At 40.3% G+C, this 17,968-nt stretch overlaps 1 protein-coding gene across 2 annotated transcripts in view; it reads right to left on the reverse strand.

The window, feature by feature from the left end:
• The window catches only part of dlc1 (DLC1 Rho GTPase activating protein), a 512,227-nt gene that overhangs the window by 331,677 nt on the left and 162,582 nt on the right, over positions 1-17,968 (reverse strand). For both annotated transcript variants that reach the window (XM_048532709.2, XM_048532700.2), the window contains exon 4: positions 13,447-13,578. In XM_048532709.2, coding sequence (XP_048388666.2) covers positions 13,447-13,578 — 132 coding nt within the window. The remainder of the gene's footprint in view (positions 1-13,446; positions 13,579-17,968) is intronic.

Raw genomic sequence — 17,968 nt, forward strand, 5'->3', positions numbered from 1 at the left:
AGAAGAGCACAATGTAATAAGTAAGTTGGAAAACAGAGGACTAGTGTACACTTTGTAATGATGCACAACATGTTTTTAAGCAGCAAAGTAAAATTTACAGGGAACATTATTTTTCAGTTATTCTTACCCTTCCTGCATAATTTAAAAATACTAAATTAGTTAATCTGCACCATCCGGGTAATTAAAAACAGAACACACGGAATTGGCATTTACAAAGGCTTGGTTTGGTGCCCCAGCATTTTATTAGACATACTGATCAGTTGCACAATCACACAAATGATAGGCCTCAACTTTGCATGACTGTTGAGAGAAACCCCATTATAATTACATAATTTGTAACACAGACTGAAGCGTGTGACCCAGCTTTGGGTATTCTCCCTTGGGCTGCATGTTCTGTTGCAAGTTCTAAGTCTCACACGATCTCACATTTTCAGTCAAGTGGTGAGTCTGTTATAGATCTGTTTGGAATCCTGGACTAGTTCAGAGACCCATTTAATTACTTTTTGTTGTCGGGTCCATCTTGCGGTGCAAACAGGCAAATTTAGGGGAGGCAATAGCCTGGAGGTATTATTGTAGAATGTTAATCTGGAGACCCAGGTAATGTTCTGGGCACTTGGGCTCAAATCCTGCCATGGCAGATGGTGCAATTCGAATACAATAAAAATTTGAAATTAAGAGTTCAGTGATGATCATGAATCCATTGCTGATTGTTGGAAAAAACCCATCTGGTTCACTAATTCCTTTAGGAAATGAAACTGCCATCCTTACCTGGCCTGGCCGATATGTAAATCCAGATCCAAAGCAATGGTTGACTCTTAAACTACCCTCTGGGCAATGAAAACAATAACTGCTGGCCTAAGTAGTGCCACTACCATCCACGAATGAATAAAAAAAACAGCTATCACACGTCCTACATTAGAAGCATGGGTACTCTTCAAATCTACTCCAGCAACTGAAAGAGCTTTGGGATGTTCAGAAGTCATGACAGGTGCTCCATAAACAAAGATGTACAAGCTTTTTTCTCTTTATTACAAAACTGCCTCTGTGCAAAATTAAGATAATGTTTTCCATGGAAACTTTGCCTGTGTTTATGCAAATGATAAGCCCACAAGTTGGAGGTTGTCTTATTGTGATTATGCATCGTAGTGTGTCAATGAGGAAAATCTAATAACAGGGTCAACTCCTGGCTTTTTAGGAATTAGTGTACAATGTTCGGCTCACCATTGTTTCTTAGTATTTCAGTTTGCAAATTGAACAATTTTGAGGAAGATCTCTTATGGCTGTGCGGGTCATTATTTAGGCCACTTTTGGAATACTGTGTTCAATTCTGGTCTTCCTGGCATGGGAAAGATGTTGTGAAACTTGAAAGAAATGATTTACAAGGATGTTGCCAGGGTTGGAGGATTTGACCTCTAGGGAGAAGCTGAAGAGGTTGGGGCTATTTTCCCTGGAGCGTCAGATGCTTAGGGGTGACTGTGCAGAGGTTTATAAAATCATGACCGGCATGGATACGGTGAGTACCTAAGTTCTTCACCCCATGGTAGGGGAATCCAAAACTAGAGGGCATAGGTTTAAAGTGAGAGGGAAAACATTTAAAAGGGACTTAATGGACAACCTTTTCACGCAGAGGTTGCTGCATGTGCAAAATGAACTGCAAGAGGAAGTGTTTGAGGCTGGGACAATTACAACATTTAAAAGGCATCTGGATGGGTATATGAATACCAAGGGTTTAGAGGGATATGGGCCAAATGCTGATGAATGGGACTGAACAAATTTAGGATATCTGTTCACCATGGGTGAGTAATGCAGAAGGGCCTGTTTCCATGCTGTATATATCAATGACTCTATCTAAACTGCCCCTTTTGTTGCTTGTTAAAATCTCCAGTTGCTCAGCAATTGAAGTCAAACACTGATATTTGGAGACATGATATCTTATCTTCAGCTTGTACACTATGCCCAGGTTTTATTTTGCGATACCTGATAAGTTTGGCCAAAGGAGACAATGATCTACATCTGGACAGCAATGAAATTAGAATGTCTGATTGCCTGGCTGTCTCTGTTAGGTTAGTTCAGAAGTTCTCTCCAAACCCCTTCAGCACTGAATTGACTAGGTTTTCAAATTATGAGCAGTACTGACCTGTTCACCTGTTGCCAATAAGACAGGACTGTTTAACATAGCTCAGTTTCCCTTAACATTCTTTTTAAATGAAACTACTGTTCAAATTTCTAATGAATATATGTCAGAGTGAAAACTTCATGATACCATTTTAATAAAGTAACAGTCAATGGAAAAGGATAATGGCACTCTTTAGATTTAATTTGTTTACTTTGCAGTTTGTATTCCAATTAGGAGAACTCAAGTTACATAACAGTGGATAAGAGTTTCATATTTCACCAACTTCTACACTTAAACAAAATATATGTATTGATATAGTTGACATGAGTAGCAGAGATAGGTGTAGAAGGATATGTCGATGTGTTGTTCTTGCACAGTTTAGATACTTGCAGAGAATGATTTGGCCTGTTTCTTCATTGTAAATTTGATGACTAAAATCAGAACATGTGAAATCGGAAGACCAGTAGCAGAATGGATAACAAGTCAGCTAGAAAACAGAGGCCAGAGAGTAGGGGTCAAAGATAGCCATTCAGATTAGCAAATACAATCAGAGATAATGGGGACTGCAGACGCTGGAGAATCCAAGATAACAAAGTGTGAAGCTGGATGAACACAGCAGGCCAAGCAGCATCTCAGGAGCACAAAAGCTGCTTTTGTGCTCCTGAGATGCTGCTTGGCCTGCTGTGTTCATCAGCTTCACACTTTGTTATCTCAGATTAGCAAATAGTTGGAATTAGTTTTCTGCATGGATAAATGCTGAGATTAATGTTCAATTATTACATAAATGATCAGGAAATTGGAGCTATTATTTCAAAACATATAGATAACAGCAAATAAGGGGATGTCCTTAATACAGAGCAAGACTGTGAAAACATATAGGATGACTTGCACGATGAGGGCATAATTGACAATTGAATTTCAATATAAGCAATTGAGAAGTGGTACATACTGCGAAGAATAAAGAAACCACATATTCTCAGCAAAACAATTGTCTAAATAGAGTAAAGGAAATGTCATCTGAGCGAGGTTAGTAGATGATTAAGAGTGGTGATGAGGGTGAACAAGTGCTTAAAGTACAGCAAGCAAGGCACAAGGGTTCATAGCAAGAATCATTTCTGAAGGGATAAAATTGGAAAGCAGGGAAGTAGGTTCCAATTCAGTTTGACCACATCTAGTGTGCTGTGAACACCTCTGTCACCCATGATGTAAAAAAAGTGGGACAAAAAAAAATTTACAAAAACAATACAAGAACTTCAAAAAAGACTGAACAAGCTTTGCTCTAAAACAAAGATGGATGGATGTCTTGATAAAAATCTTTAAGATCATTAAAATGGCTTTGTTGAGTGAGATGCATAGTGCCCAGTTCATCATGACTTGGAGCAACTTTTCTCATGCAATCTTCCACTCTTCACCTCATTAATTTAACACCCAAGCTGTTGGATATATTTTTTGGTGAAATGCATGATAAAAGACGTGGAAGTGCTCACCACTGCTGGGAATTTCTGACCTTCAAGCCCCAGGTGCCATATTTTAAATCCAGTTGTACATTACTTCAGAACTGTCTCCAGTTGCCAGCACAGCAGCCTTTACAGCTGCCTCATTAGCAGTGACCACTGCTAAAGCTACACCTACAGGAGGAAGTAGCGCTAAAAGCTGTGCATCCTTCTGGTCAAGTAAGTGTGGTTTAACATTGCCTAGGCCAGTCAGGCAGATCCCAGTGAGCAAAACTGGGTGGTCAATGAATGCAGGCGATGCCACTGTCATGGGGGGTCATCATTATCAATATAGCGCCCATCTCTGGGTAAACAGCTGGTCAGGAAGGAGGGCACAGGTCTCCACAGTCACTAAGTTGCCTTAACTGTGACCTTGCCATGGAATGCTTAGGTAAAACAGTGACGTTGTCTATTTTGCACACCAACCGCCTTTGCATTAGTATTAAAGATTAATATTGCTTAATTAGGCCAATAAAGTTTTAATGAAGACCTGTAGCTCGGGTTGTGGTTGGAGTGGTTGGTTGGTTCGCCGAGCTGACTGGTTTTTGTGCAAATGTTTTGTCTCCCTTCCAGGTGATATCATATGTTCTGTCCTGCTATGAATTTATATGGCCCGGTCTAGCATGGTGGGCAGTCTTGTTTCCAGAAACAAGACTGTTCAATTGACTGTTAGATAATATTGCCATTATCTTCAAGACTCATGAAACTTATTGACATGAAACTCTTAAATTACAGAAAATCTAAAAATCACCTCCTCATTAAAAGCATCAGGGCTTTCGTTAGGTACCAGGTGATGAGTAATTGTTAACCTAATCTCAGTGTATATTGTTTGAGGAGTCTGATAATGCTGGCCACCCAAGGCTTCAGTAAAAGTTTGTCTTTGGCACATAATCTCTGCTAAAGTGGATTCAAGTTGGTAATCTCTTGCTTATCACAATTGCTTGTTCCACTAATACTGACAACAAATTAAAATGTTCAACTGGTGATACAGGCATTGTCTGGGTAATTAGTTATGCCACGTGGCATAATTACTTACCTAGGCACAAAGAAATCTCACCTTTTCTAAGAGTTTTACAAACAACATTGTTTTGTAAAGTAAAATTTTGGAGCATGTTATATCCTAGTGAGGCCTCAGAATTGCTCTATTGCAGTCATTTTATTATGAAGTATGCTGCACATTTCCTCGCCCTTACAATTCCTTGGAACACTGGGAAAGGTCAGTGAGCACAACAAGTCTTACTACTGACATGTGCAAGTGACTACAATGTCCTGCTCACTGGCAACTAGAAAAGATACTGACCTTGACTTATGTTACTTACATATTGTGGCAAGTACTGCCATCTCCATATGATATATGTCTCTTTGTGAATGTTAGAGATTCTGCAAGACAGCATTTTGTTTAAAACAATCAATAAGGTGGATTGTTAATGGGGGCATTAGAGTAATTCACAATAAAGGGAATGCTGCAAGGTTACATTCGTAAATAATGATGCAAGCTGGGACATGAGTATTATGTTATTAACAGCGTCTGGGGTTAAGCTTTTTTAAAATTTCAGTTAAGTATTTTTAAACCAGATTGAAAAAAACTCGAAGTTGCACTCACAAATATATTAATACAGCAAAAAAAATGCACTGGTTAATACTTATTCATTTTGGAGCTGACCTACCCAATCGTTCCCCAGTGTGTTAATATTTTTTAAGCTTGAATTGCACGCAACAATATTTCACACCTATTTAATGCAATTATGGCTTAAACTAACAGCTCCCTCAGTGGATATCAGGGAATACAAATTGACAAGCATCATACCCATTTATCAGGTTCAAAACAGTGCAAAAATGTAATGGTTCATGTGAGATCTGCCGGTGCACTCACATTGGTTGGGGCTTTCTTTGAATGACTCTCAGTGTTGAAATGAGGTCACATTCACTCATTTCAGCAAGTCGCTAAAATTCTTTAAGATGAGTTGGAGCTTGCACTGCGCAAGTACTGACTAATTTTACCTGCCGTACGGATACACAATCAATGGTGCTTTAATGACTGTTGAAGCCCACCGTCAAAAACATCAAGAAAATATTTCATACTTTCCTCAACGTAAAATCTGGATAAATCATCTTGTTCCCTCCCAATCAATATTATAATCTGTTTGACCTACTCTGACCACCTTCCTGTTCTTACTTTTCTGTCCTATACCTGACTGGATAGCCATTGTCAGTAAGGCAGGTGGCAGACTGGTCCACTTAGGCACAGTGTGCAGCCTCTGAAGGCACAACAGGACTCAGTCGCTTGCTTGAATTCTTAACATGACAGCCACAAATCAATTTCAAGCAATATCCTCAGGCATGTCAGTTATCTGCCTCTAAATCACTTGTAAATCTAAGATTTGCATCATTTTCATGCAAGAGTTTACATTTGTATGTCTCGTCACATAGAGTAGAGCAAGTTTCAAAGCATTTCATCTGATGGTGAGTTAAAGTAAATACCAATTAAACAAATGTTGGCGAAGGAGCAGAGAGCAGCAGCAGTAAGTGGCTTTCGTGGTGAGGTGGCCAGGTTGCAGCTGTAATTTAGAAAGGTACCCAACAACAACCAATTGCTTAAACAGTGATTGCAGAACTTTGGAACAGAACAAGATGAATAGTGGATATGTGCCGTGGCTCAACGCAGCAGAAAATCACTGTGAACAAAGCAATAGAGATTTTAAAACAATAAAATTAATTAGTTGACACATAGAAACTGAGCTGAATTTGACATTGACAGCACTGTTCCAGACACGCAGACCAGCCGTTGATTTTAATTTTAGCACACGCATCAGAAATATTCCCTGTCCTGTTTTCAGAATTAGTATCGAAATCAGCTTCACAGCGCAGCTCAGGCACTGTGAAACCTGAAATGTCTGGGCAGCAGAACGAGTGCAACTGTCTAAATAAAGATAAATTGTTTCCATATGATCACCACATACTAAACAAGCCAAAATTGTTGAACAAATCAAAATGGAGCAAAATCCTTTGAAAGTGAGAATTAAAATCTGAGTTTCAGATGACAGCGGAACAGTGGAAATTAATTACTTTAAAAATCCAGTGACACAACAATAAAATAAAGCTGTTGGAAAGGCTCAATTGCAATCCAAAGTCCTTGGGTCAATGTGCTATATTTAGGATACTGTGGATGTTACATCTGTTACAATGCAGTTACTTTCCTTTGCAATGCATGCTCTGAAGGTGATACATTATGTTGAAGGATGGTTTGGCAATTGCAGCTGCTCTTCCAGTCTAATTGTCTAATTGCCATTCCCCCATTTGTGATTCAGGAGAATATGTTGGCACAAGTCAAGGCAGACTCAACACCTTTTCTATCCTCGCTTCACAAATACCACAAAAGCCACAGAATTGCCATTTAGAGTATCAGTCATGGCTGATCTTCCTTCCACTGGGGTGAGGGCACTGGGGGTCCTTTGCCACCTTCATCAGTTCTGTTATACCTGAGATCAGTTGAAGTAGCATTGAGCTGAAAATGAGCCGAGGATTTTCACGATCTGTTCAGTTTTAATAATACAGTATGTGGTTGATGTTTTCCAACAACAATTTCCAATGTGCAGATTTTACAAGGTTGAAACAAATAATGAACAAATTAGACAAAGATTACATATCAAACTGTTGGCTTATTTAAAAATAAAATTTAAATGTTTGTCTAAGCTTGAATTCAATTGCACAAACATTGATATGGAGCAGGGACGGTTTGCATCGTAATAATCAGGGGACCAGCTTTCTGGCAGGCAGATTTCCACTGCAACACAGGTGTGTTTAAACTAAGTAATGGGGGGGAGGGGCCAAACTGGAAATTTAAGAATGAAGTTAAAGGGAAAGTGAGAATAAGAGAGGTTAAGAAGGACAACAGAATCAACAGAGCAGAAAACTCAAGAAGGGATCGTACAGTATGGCCATGTGAAATAGGGATTGATAGGAAGGGTGAGGGGAGAAACAAACTAAAAATATTATATATGAATGCACGAAGCATAAGAAATAAGGTGGATGAGCTTGAGGCTCAGTTGGAAGTTGGCAAGTATGATGTTGTGAGGATAACTGAGACGTGGCTTCAAGTGGACAGGGCCTGGGAAATGAATATTCAAGGCTATACGTGCTATCGAAAGGACAGACTGGTGGGCAGAGGGGGTGGGGTAGCCCTGTTGGTGAGGAATGATATTCGGTCCCTTGCGATGGGGGACATAGAGTCAGGAGATGTAGAGTAAGTATGGATAGAGCTGAGAAATTCTAAGGGTAGAAAGACCCTAATGGGAGTTATCTACAGGCCCCCAAGCAGTAGTCAGGAGGTAGGGTGCAGGTTGAATCAAGAGCTGAAATTGGCCTGTCACAGAGGTATCACTACAGTTGTTATGGGAGATTTCAACATGCGGGTAGACTGGGAGAATCAGGATGGTACTGGTCCCCAAGAAAGGGAGTTTATGGAGTGCCTCCGAGATGGATTCTTAGAACAGCTTGTACTGGACCCTACCAGGGAGGAGGCAATTCTGGATCTGGTGTTGTGCAATGAACCGGATTTGATCAGGGACCTCAAAGTAAAGGAGCCATTAGGAGGCAGTGACCATAATATGATAAGTTTTAATCTGCAGTTTGAGAGGGAGAAGGGAAAATCGGAAGTGTCAGTATTGCAGTTGAATAAAGGGAACTATGGAGCTATGAGGGAGGAGCTGGCCAAAGTTCAGTGGTACAATACCCTAGCAGGGATGGCAGTGGAACAACAATGGCAGGTATTTCTGGATATAATGCAAAAGGTGCAGGATCAGTTCATACCAAAGTGGAAGAAAGATCCCAAGGGGAGGCGGGGGCAGCCATAGCTGATGAGGGAAGTTAAGGACTGTATAAAAATAAAGGAGAAGTATAACATAGCAAAGATGAGTTGGAAGCCGGAGGACTGGGAAGCTTTTCAAGAGCAACAGAGGATAACTAAAAAGGCAATACCCAGAGAAAAAATGAGCTACAAAGGAAAACTGGCCAAAAATATAAAGGAGGATAGTAAAAGCTTTTTTAGGTATGTGAAAAGAAAAAAAATGGTTACGACTAAAATTGGGCCCTTGAAGTCAGAAACGGGTGAATTTATTATGGGGAACAAGGAAATGGCAGATGAGTTGAATAGGTACTTTGGATCTGTCTTCACTAGGGAAGACACAAGCAATCTCCCAGATGCAATAGTGGCTGAAGGACCGAGGGTAATGAACGAACTGAAGGGTATTTATATTAGGCAGGAAATGGTGTTGGATAGACTGTTAGGACTGAAGGCTGATAAGTCCCCGGGACCTGATGATCTGCATCCCAGGGTACTTAAGGAGGTGGCTTTAGAAATTGTGGACGCATTGGTAATTATTTTCCAAGGTTCTATAGATTCAGGATCAGTTCCTGCGGATTGGAGGGTGGCAAATGTCCCACTTTTCAATAAAGGAGGGAGAGAGAAAACAGGAAATTATAGACCGGTTAGACTGATGTCAGTGGTGGGAAAGATGCTGGAGTCAATTATAAAAGATGAAATTACGATTTATTTGGATAGCAGTAACAGAATAGGTCAGAGTCAGCATGGATTTACGAAGGGGAAATTGTGCTTGACTAATCTTCTGGAATTTTTTGAGGATGTATCTATGAAGATGGATAAGGAAGAGCCAGTGGATGTAGTGTACCTGGACTTTCAGAAAGCCTTTGATAAAGTCCCACATAGGAGATTGGTGAACAAAATTAGGGCACACGGTATTGGGGGCGAAATACTGAGTTGGATTGAAAATTGGCTGGCTGACAGGAAGCAAAGAGTAGTGATAAACGGGTCCCTTTCGGAATGGCAGGCAGTGACCAGTGGGGTACCACAAGGTTCGGTGCTGGGACCGCAGCTGTTTACAATATATATTAATGATATAGACGAAGGCATTAGAAGTAATATTAGCAAATTTGCCGATGACACAAAGTTGGGTGGCAGTGTGAAATGTGAGGAGGGTGTTATGAGAATGCAGGGTGACTTGGACAGGCTAGGTGAGTGGACGGATGCATGGCAGATGCAGTTTAATGTGGATAAATGTGTGGTTATACACTTTGGTGGCAAGAACAGGAAGGCAGATTACTATCTCAATGGAGTCAAGTTAGGTAAACGGGAAGCACAATGAGATCTAGGTGTTCTTGTACATCAGCCAATGAAAGCAAGCCTGCAGATACAGCAGGTAGTGAAGAAAGCTAATAGCATGCTGGCCTTCATCACAAGAGGAATTGAGTATAGGAGCAAAGAGGTCCTTCTGCAGCTGTACAGGGCCCTGGTGAGACCGCACCTGGAGTATTGTGTGCAGTTTTGGTCTCTCAATTTGAGGAAGGACGTTCTTGCTATTGAGGGAGTGCAGCGTAGGTTCACAAGATCAATTCCCGGAATGGCGGGACTATCATATATTGAAAGATTGGAGCGACTGGGCTTGTATACTCTTGAGTTTAGAAGGATGAGAGGGGATCTGATTGAGACATATAAAATTATTAAGGGATTGGACACTGTGGAGGCAGGAAGCATGTTTCCGCTGATGGGTGAGTCCAGGACCAGAGGACACAGGTTAAAAATAAGGGGTAGGCCATTTAGAACAGAGTTGAGGAAAAACTTCTTCACCCAGAGAGTGGTGGACATATGGAATGCTCTGCCCCAGAAGGCAGTGGAGGCCAACTCTCTGGATGCTTTCAAGAAAGAGATAGACAGAGCTCTTAAAGATAGTGGAATCAAGGGTTATGGGGATAAGGCAGGAACAGGATACTGATTGTGGATGATCAGCCATGATCATAATGAATGGTGGTGCTGGCTCGAAGGGCCGAATGGCCTACTCCAGCGCCTATTGTCTATTGTCTAAACCTTTAAGATTCACAAAATAAGGCCTGCATTCAGTCCCAGGGGCTTGTCAGACTGACAGATGGCTCATGAACAGACCTGTTATGGATTGGCTATGCTATATTTCTGCACTGTCACTGATTGGATAATCAACATTTCTACAATATCACTGATTGGATACTCCACATTTCTGCACTGTCACTGATTGGATACTCCACATTTGTACATAGTCATCAATACAATATACAATCTATACCAAAGGACCGTCTATCGTCCAACTTGTCATTCTGTTTGTGGTTAGATTTATATCCCACCAGGAACTGACTCATTTACCTGCCTTATAAGCAGCAGAATACAATGTCAAATCAGTGAAAATACAGAAGTGCTGCCTAATATTTTGGCTCCAGTTAGAGGCAAGCAGTGACCCTGTTATGGCAGTACTTTGCTCATTTTAATTGTTTCACTTCAATAGCGCAATACATGATCCAAAGACTGGATTTGTCAGGCAAACCAATGTAATTATTTTGCAGTGAAGTTATATTTTTGTCACGATGAGAAGTCTCCAAACAATTGAACACCATTTGGTGCTTTCAGTTCTCACTGATAAATGTCGTTGTAAACCAGAAAGACATTTTATGCTGTCACCTCTGTGTGGCCTGACCTGCGTTTGCTGGTGCAGAGCAGAGAGCAAATAATTCAAGACATTATGAACACTGTGGAGGGTTAAATGAAATTACACAGCTGGTTACATCTGAATATCTTTATGTCTTCTCCTTGTCAATGCAACGCTGGTAATGTAGTAATCAAAGTGTAATGGGGGTATTACTCATTTCTAGAGACACAATTCTTCACGAACTAAATCCTGCCAAACAAAAAAAACGCTAGCATTTTCAGACTCAGCCATGCCACACACTCCCTGTAAGCTTCAGTTGCTATAAATTTCAAAACTATAAATTCTACTTGTGCACTTAAGTGGAAATGTCATAATTCATTATGGTGTATCTTCTCGGCCAGACAAACTAATCCAATCTGTTCTCTGTTGCTCGGTTCTGTTTACTGCCATAGCTGGTATTGTTTACATGGAGTGTACTTTAGCTCCAATTTCACATCCAGCACCTTTTAAGACCACGGGTTCACAGCAAGACAGTTCCTTGCACAGCATGGAAATACTGAGCTGGATTGCAAACCTTTTGTGTCAGTGCAAAAATCAAAAAGTTAGCTTTGCTCTTCATGGAAGTGCCTTGCTGCAGTTTCAGCGCACTGCCAACAACTTTGCTGTAAGCTGCCTCTTCTCTGTTTGCTGTCTTGACGTTGATTTGATTTCATTTATTTATTGTCACATGTATCTTGTTACAAAATACGGTGAAAAGTGTTGCGTGGTGTTGCCACTCTGACACCATCTTAAAACACGAAAATAAGCCAAAACATAGGGTATAAAGTCAGAAATATGAATGCTTTAGGTAAACTGAATATCACTTTGGATGGTAAAGCTGAAGCACAAACTTTTCTCTGTTTATCTAAGCATTGCTCTTTGACAGGGCATTCGTGTAGACAACATCCAATCAAGGTAGTAGAGAGAAAAAAATAAAACGCACCAGAACCTCCTCAACAAAGTGACAGGTAGCTTGTGGGAATTCTCTTGACCGCAGATTATAACCTGGATCAGCATTGAAATGTCACAATATAATTATTGTTGTGCATTCATTTTTTTAAAAAAAGGACATACAGCGGAATGTTGACTGCAGATGTAAGTTTAGTCACTACTTGGAAAAAGTGAGAAAGCGGGACAGAGACACTTGGGAATTTCATATCTGATGTGGTGCTAAACAAGTTTCAAAGCAAGAAAATGCGCTACAAACTGAACTTGTAATCTCTTGGGAGTATCTCAGAAAGTGAGTCTGATGCTAAAAAAGGACAGTGAAAGCTTTATTTGTGTTTTGCCCTGTTCAAGAATACACAGGTTTTAACATTAAGTTTCACCCCTCGTCTGCGAGTTACAGGCCTGATGTCCTAATGTTTGGACTAATGTGTTGCCATTGTCACAGCATTTAGAAAAAGCATTTAAACTCCTCTGCATGGCAGGTTTCAAAAAGGGAAAAGACTCTCTCGCTGTGAGTACTGTCCGATAATTTCAGGACAAAACAAATTTCATCTTACAGAGCAAACAATCTCAAAATTGACTGTTCAAATATCAATACTGATAAAACTGGTGACACTGCAACAGCTGCAATTGTGGACACTGGAAATCAGAAACAAAAGTAGAAATTGTTGGAAAACCTCTGTAGGCCTGAAAGCAGCTGTGGAGAGAAAGCAGAGTTTTCATTTTGGGTCCAGTGACCCTTCTTGAGAACCGGACCCGAAAAATTAACTCTGCTTTCTTTCCACAGATCTTCTGAGTTTTTCCAGCAACTTCTGTTTTTTGTTTCAACTTGGAAGAGTGTTTGCTGGGAATTCTGTGCATTTCCATTCTGTTGATTGGTCAATGTGCTGCATTCATTTTGAGCCACAAGTGTATGCCCTCCTCTCATGGGGACTTTATTTGCAACCTCAGTTATATTTTGGAGATCTTTCCATTCACTAAACTCATGTATGCTGCACTTGGAAAAATATTTATTTTCTACATGTCTCTGTGATTGCAAATGGCTGCATGAGTTCATTATTAATGACTTTAATAAGGCCTCAAAAAGTAAACTTAGACATTGCATTTTCATCATGCTTCAGAAAATACCAACATCCCTTTTTTGTAGGGTTGGAGATGATCAGCACAGGGCTAAACATGCACAAATAGTCTGTTGGAGCCGTCTACCAATTTTGAACTATATTTTATGCATGTTCTGATTAAATTCAGCAGAGGAAAGAAAATATGATCTTTTGCAAATGTTTGCTCAGATAAAGAAAATCTTGGCATAAACATTATTGCAATTTATAACCATTTGTCTGAATTAAGAACTATATGGGTTGTTTAAATTATCCAAACCTACCCCAGTCTTTGGTTTCGCCCCCGGACCTGCCATGGGGGATGTGGATCCAAGTGGTGAATGAACAAGATGAACCTTCTGGTTTTGACTGATTGCAATCACATCTGTTCCATTCTCTGAATCAGACTCCAACTCCTGCCAATAGACCGTGGGAAACATCATAATGTTAACTCATGCAATGTAATAATAAAATAATGCACGAAAGACTTGGCGTTGCATAATAACTTTCGTGACTTAAAGATGTGACAAATTATTTTACTGCCAATGAAGCACTTATGAGGTGTCGTCACTGCTGTAATGTAGGAAGTGTGGCAGCCAATTGACATACAGCAAGCTCCCGCAACAGCTATATGATAGTGACAAGCTATTTGATCCTTTTGGCATTTATTTTAGAATAAATAATGGCTTGGGTTGTGGGTTGACTTACTGCCACCTTTGAATCAGAATCATGGGATCTTTTATATTCAGGCTAGAGTTTGAGTAATAAATTCATATAAAATAACATTAAAAGAAAATAATCGCCATAATTGTTTTTTATGAAAAGATAGAGGTTTGGAACAGATAGTAGTTTTAATATCAAGTACTCTCTTTCCGACAGCCATCAGTTGTAAATCAATCTCCCTACCCCTTTTAAGGATCTATCTAAGGAGTCAGGATGGAGCTGGGTCATGGCCGGGAACCATGTGGCAGGAGCTGAAAGTGCCGATTGTGTCCTACAGCGATGATGGATCGAGCATGACCTGGAGTGATGGCGACGGATCAAGAATGGGTTGACAAGAGCGGGCTAGTGGGGCAGCGACAGCAAGAGCAAACTGGTGAGGGCAGCCGAGAGTGGAGTCTCGAGACTCCAGCAAGAGCTGGAATACCCGGAGTGGGACTCTGGCGGAGACTTGGCAAAGGTCGGAAAACTCTGAGCAGGACTCTGGCGGAGACATGGTGAGGACTGAAAAACCCAGAGCAGGATTCTGGCAGAGGCATGGCGAGGGCTGGAAAACCCAGAGCGGGATTCTGGCAGAGGCATGGAAAGAGTTAGAAATGCCCAGAGCAGGGCTGTGGCAACGGAACGGAAAGTTGGACTCTCTTCAGTTATCTTTTTTTTCTCTTATTCTAAGTTCAAGTGAATGGTGCCTTGTATGTCTGGCAAAGGTATACACTTTTCGCTGTACTTTTACATTGAATACATGAAACAATAAACGATTCAGTACAATTCATTCTAGATTCTAAATCTAAAATGTTTACAAATCTATGATGATAATAAATTCAACTCATAAAGTTATTTCTTTTTAAAATATCTGTGTTGTATTTTTGTTAAATTCAATTCCATTCATTCTAGTCTTAATATGCAGAACTTAATAGTGAACCAAAGTCTGAAAATCCCCTTTATTCCATCAGTTTCATTTCTAAAATGATTTTTCTGCTGCACGGTATTAAAGTTGCATGTCACTGCTGCAATGTGATTTAACTTGTGCGAAGTATTTCCAATATAATGGAAGTTAGATACCATGCAGCGTGTCAACACCGCAACCCATGAACTATTAGAGGCATGGCATATGATTGAAAATCACTGAAGTATTCATTATTGAAGTATTGTTTTCAACAGAGCAGGATTCAGCAAGGGAAAACATCTTGTACTGTTTCAGAAAGTTTGCTTACTTTCAAGTTCCATTTAATGAAATTCAAAATACAGAATGGAAAATCCATTCGAAATCTCAAGTCCTATTAACAGTACATTCTATTTATGAGGACATAATGATTTGAAGGTTACATCAGTTCAAAAAACACCAAAGTTTTGCATGTTAATTGGTAAATAATCTCATTTTCTTCCTTTTGGTAGGCTTCTAGATGATGATAAAGGCTCTGATTTTTATTGGGTTATATCTTGGCTGCTGACACCTGACATTGAGTACATCACCCGAGAGACTGTTCTTCAGCTGTGGCTCTGGACGGGGAATGTTGGTAAAATGTTAAATTGTAGCATGTATTAAATCCGAGCAGAGTACTGTAATCAAGAGACACAAAGCAGTACGTGCACTGAGCAAAACGGGGTCTTTTATGTTCCAGGGTTGCTTCAGTACCTGGATGGGTTTTTATTTATTATTTTGTCCTTGCGAGACCCAGTGAGGGCCGTACATTGAAATATATCATGTGGATGAACATAATAACAATTAGTGACCAGTGTTTGTTGTGCAGAATGCAGGGCTTTATATCTCATTTTGTCAGTCCAGAAGGTTGGCAATAATAAAGAGCTAAGTGAAATACTTCTTCATTAAATCAAGTACTTCTAATATATTGTCAGAAATTACACGACACCAGTTTATAGTCCAACAGACGTATTTTGAAAACACAAGCTTTCGGAGCCTCAGTCAAGAAGGATTGAGGCTCAGAAAGCTAGTATTTTCAAATAAACCAGTTGGGCTGGAACCTGGTATTGTGTGATTTCTGACCTTGTCCACTCCAGTCCAACACTGGCACCTCCACATCATGGCTAATATTATAATAAAGAAAAACAAAATAAAAAATGTTAGCTAATCAGGTTAAAGAGGCATCCCTAGGTATGATATTTGCACTCTAGTCCTCCTGATACCGTCCCGTCCCGTCTCTGAAGGTCTAAAATATATCAATGGGCACTGCATATGCCTCTCCAACAACACCCAGTGCAGTCATCAGTGTAAGAGAGAGACAGGCATCTAGGGTGGATTATTGTCTTAGCTACTAGCTGGCTGGGCATGTTAATGACCACCTTGTTAAGGACCAGGAATCATCTCACACAGAAATCTTCCAATCTGCCCACTCCCCTCTGCAGTGAGTGATCAAAGATCGGGTGATGGAATCAGGAATCAAGGAGCAGCCCCAGCAGGGAAGGAGAAGTTGATGCAAGCTTGCCCATCTTAAATAGGTGTGAAACTTGGAGACTCCCTGAATGGTATCTGGGGTGGTCTGGAACTGGGGGATCAAATCAATGGCACAGGATTGGTGCTCGGAGCACCCTACAGCAAAACCCCAATGGACAAAGGCATAACTTGCCACAGACAGTCTTCCACCAGGGGCCTGCAAATCTTCCAGATAACAGGATGAGCATACAGGGCCAGGTAGTGGAGGGTGTGCAAGAGTAGTTTGCACAGGAAACGCTGCCACGCAGAACAGAATGCTGATTTCAGGTGGCCAGCAGGAAAAATAACTATGAAACTTGTTAGGAGCCGCAGTCAATGCTGGAAATTTTGGTTAACCCGGCTTATACTTTGATCCAGGTTAAACTGCAACAAGGACACATCAGGACATGTCCTGTAAGATGTGACCTGTAGTTTCCTGTAATGACCAAATAAGGGAGATATCATAGTGGTCTGCTAGACAGACTGGCACCACTATTACTATATGTAGAGTATGGTATGTAGCTGTTTACAAATTGATATGAACATTTGGGAGTTGTTTGCCAATAAACTCCATTATGATCAGGTTTGGTCAATTCATTGGCCGAGTGCCAGAGAAGTTTCTGGAAAGTGTCCACACGTTGGGATAAATATTACCAGAGTAAAGGATCCCTCAAAACTAACATTTGAGAAGAATGTGCTCTGAAGTTATCTTCAGTGAGGCAAAGAACCAAGGCCCAAGATCTACATTGAGAGCAAAAATTGGCTGCTTCTCTTGAATTAGAGTAGTATTTGTTTCAAACCAAACTTATAGAGTTAAATGTGAATTACGTTAAAGGCAGTGAGTTCAAGTTGAGGTTAAATTTAGATGATGTGAGAAGTAAATGTTGCAACGAATGTGTAAGTATTCACACATAAAGAATTAAATAAAGAGAGGTTTGTTTAATTATACAAAAACAAAAACAAAACAAAGTTCTAAGGAAGGGTCACCAGGCCGAAATGTTAAAATCTGATTTTCTCTTCACAGATGCTGCCAGACCTATTTAGCTTTTCCAGCAACATCCATTTTTGTTCCTGATTTACAGCAACCACAGTTCTTTTGGGTTTTGTTTAATTATAATCTGAGCTGATTTTTGTCTGATATGCAAGGGAAGAACACCTGGGTAACAGTTTTGAGTACTCCTTTCGCGTGATAAAGGTGTGAAGGGAACGCCCTGAGAGGTGAACAGAGACCAACTGAGAGCAATGCTGAATAAAACAAACATGCAATTTGTAAAGCAGACAATTGTTTTGATAAGGAGTGACAGAGGGAATGGGGAGTGATTGTGAAAAAGAGGGAGAGGGGTCAGGAATGATAGCGAGCACAAAATATGTGAAGAAGCTGAGAGAAATTATTTTAAAAACAAAATGTTTGAGATAATTGAAAACGGAAATAAAAATAGAAAGTGCAAGAAACAGTCAGCAGGTCTGACAGAATCAGACCTGCGGAGAGGCAAATAAGAGGTAAAGCTGAACCTTAACTTTTGTTGGTTAAGTCACTGAATTTTTTGGAAAGATTTCTGTCATGACATGTGGCAAGATATGGGAAGGTACTGCAAGGTACTCGGTGTATCTTGTCAAACCCACAACATCAACAAAATAAACACCGAAAGGACTGT

Source organism: Stegostoma tigrinum, chromosome 1 (assembly GCF_030684315.1).
Source record: "Stegostoma tigrinum isolate sSteTig4 chromosome 1, sSteTig4.hap1, whole genome shotgun sequence".
NCBI lineage: Eukaryota > Metazoa > Chordata > Chondrichthyes > Orectolobiformes > Stegostomatidae > Stegostoma > Stegostoma tigrinum.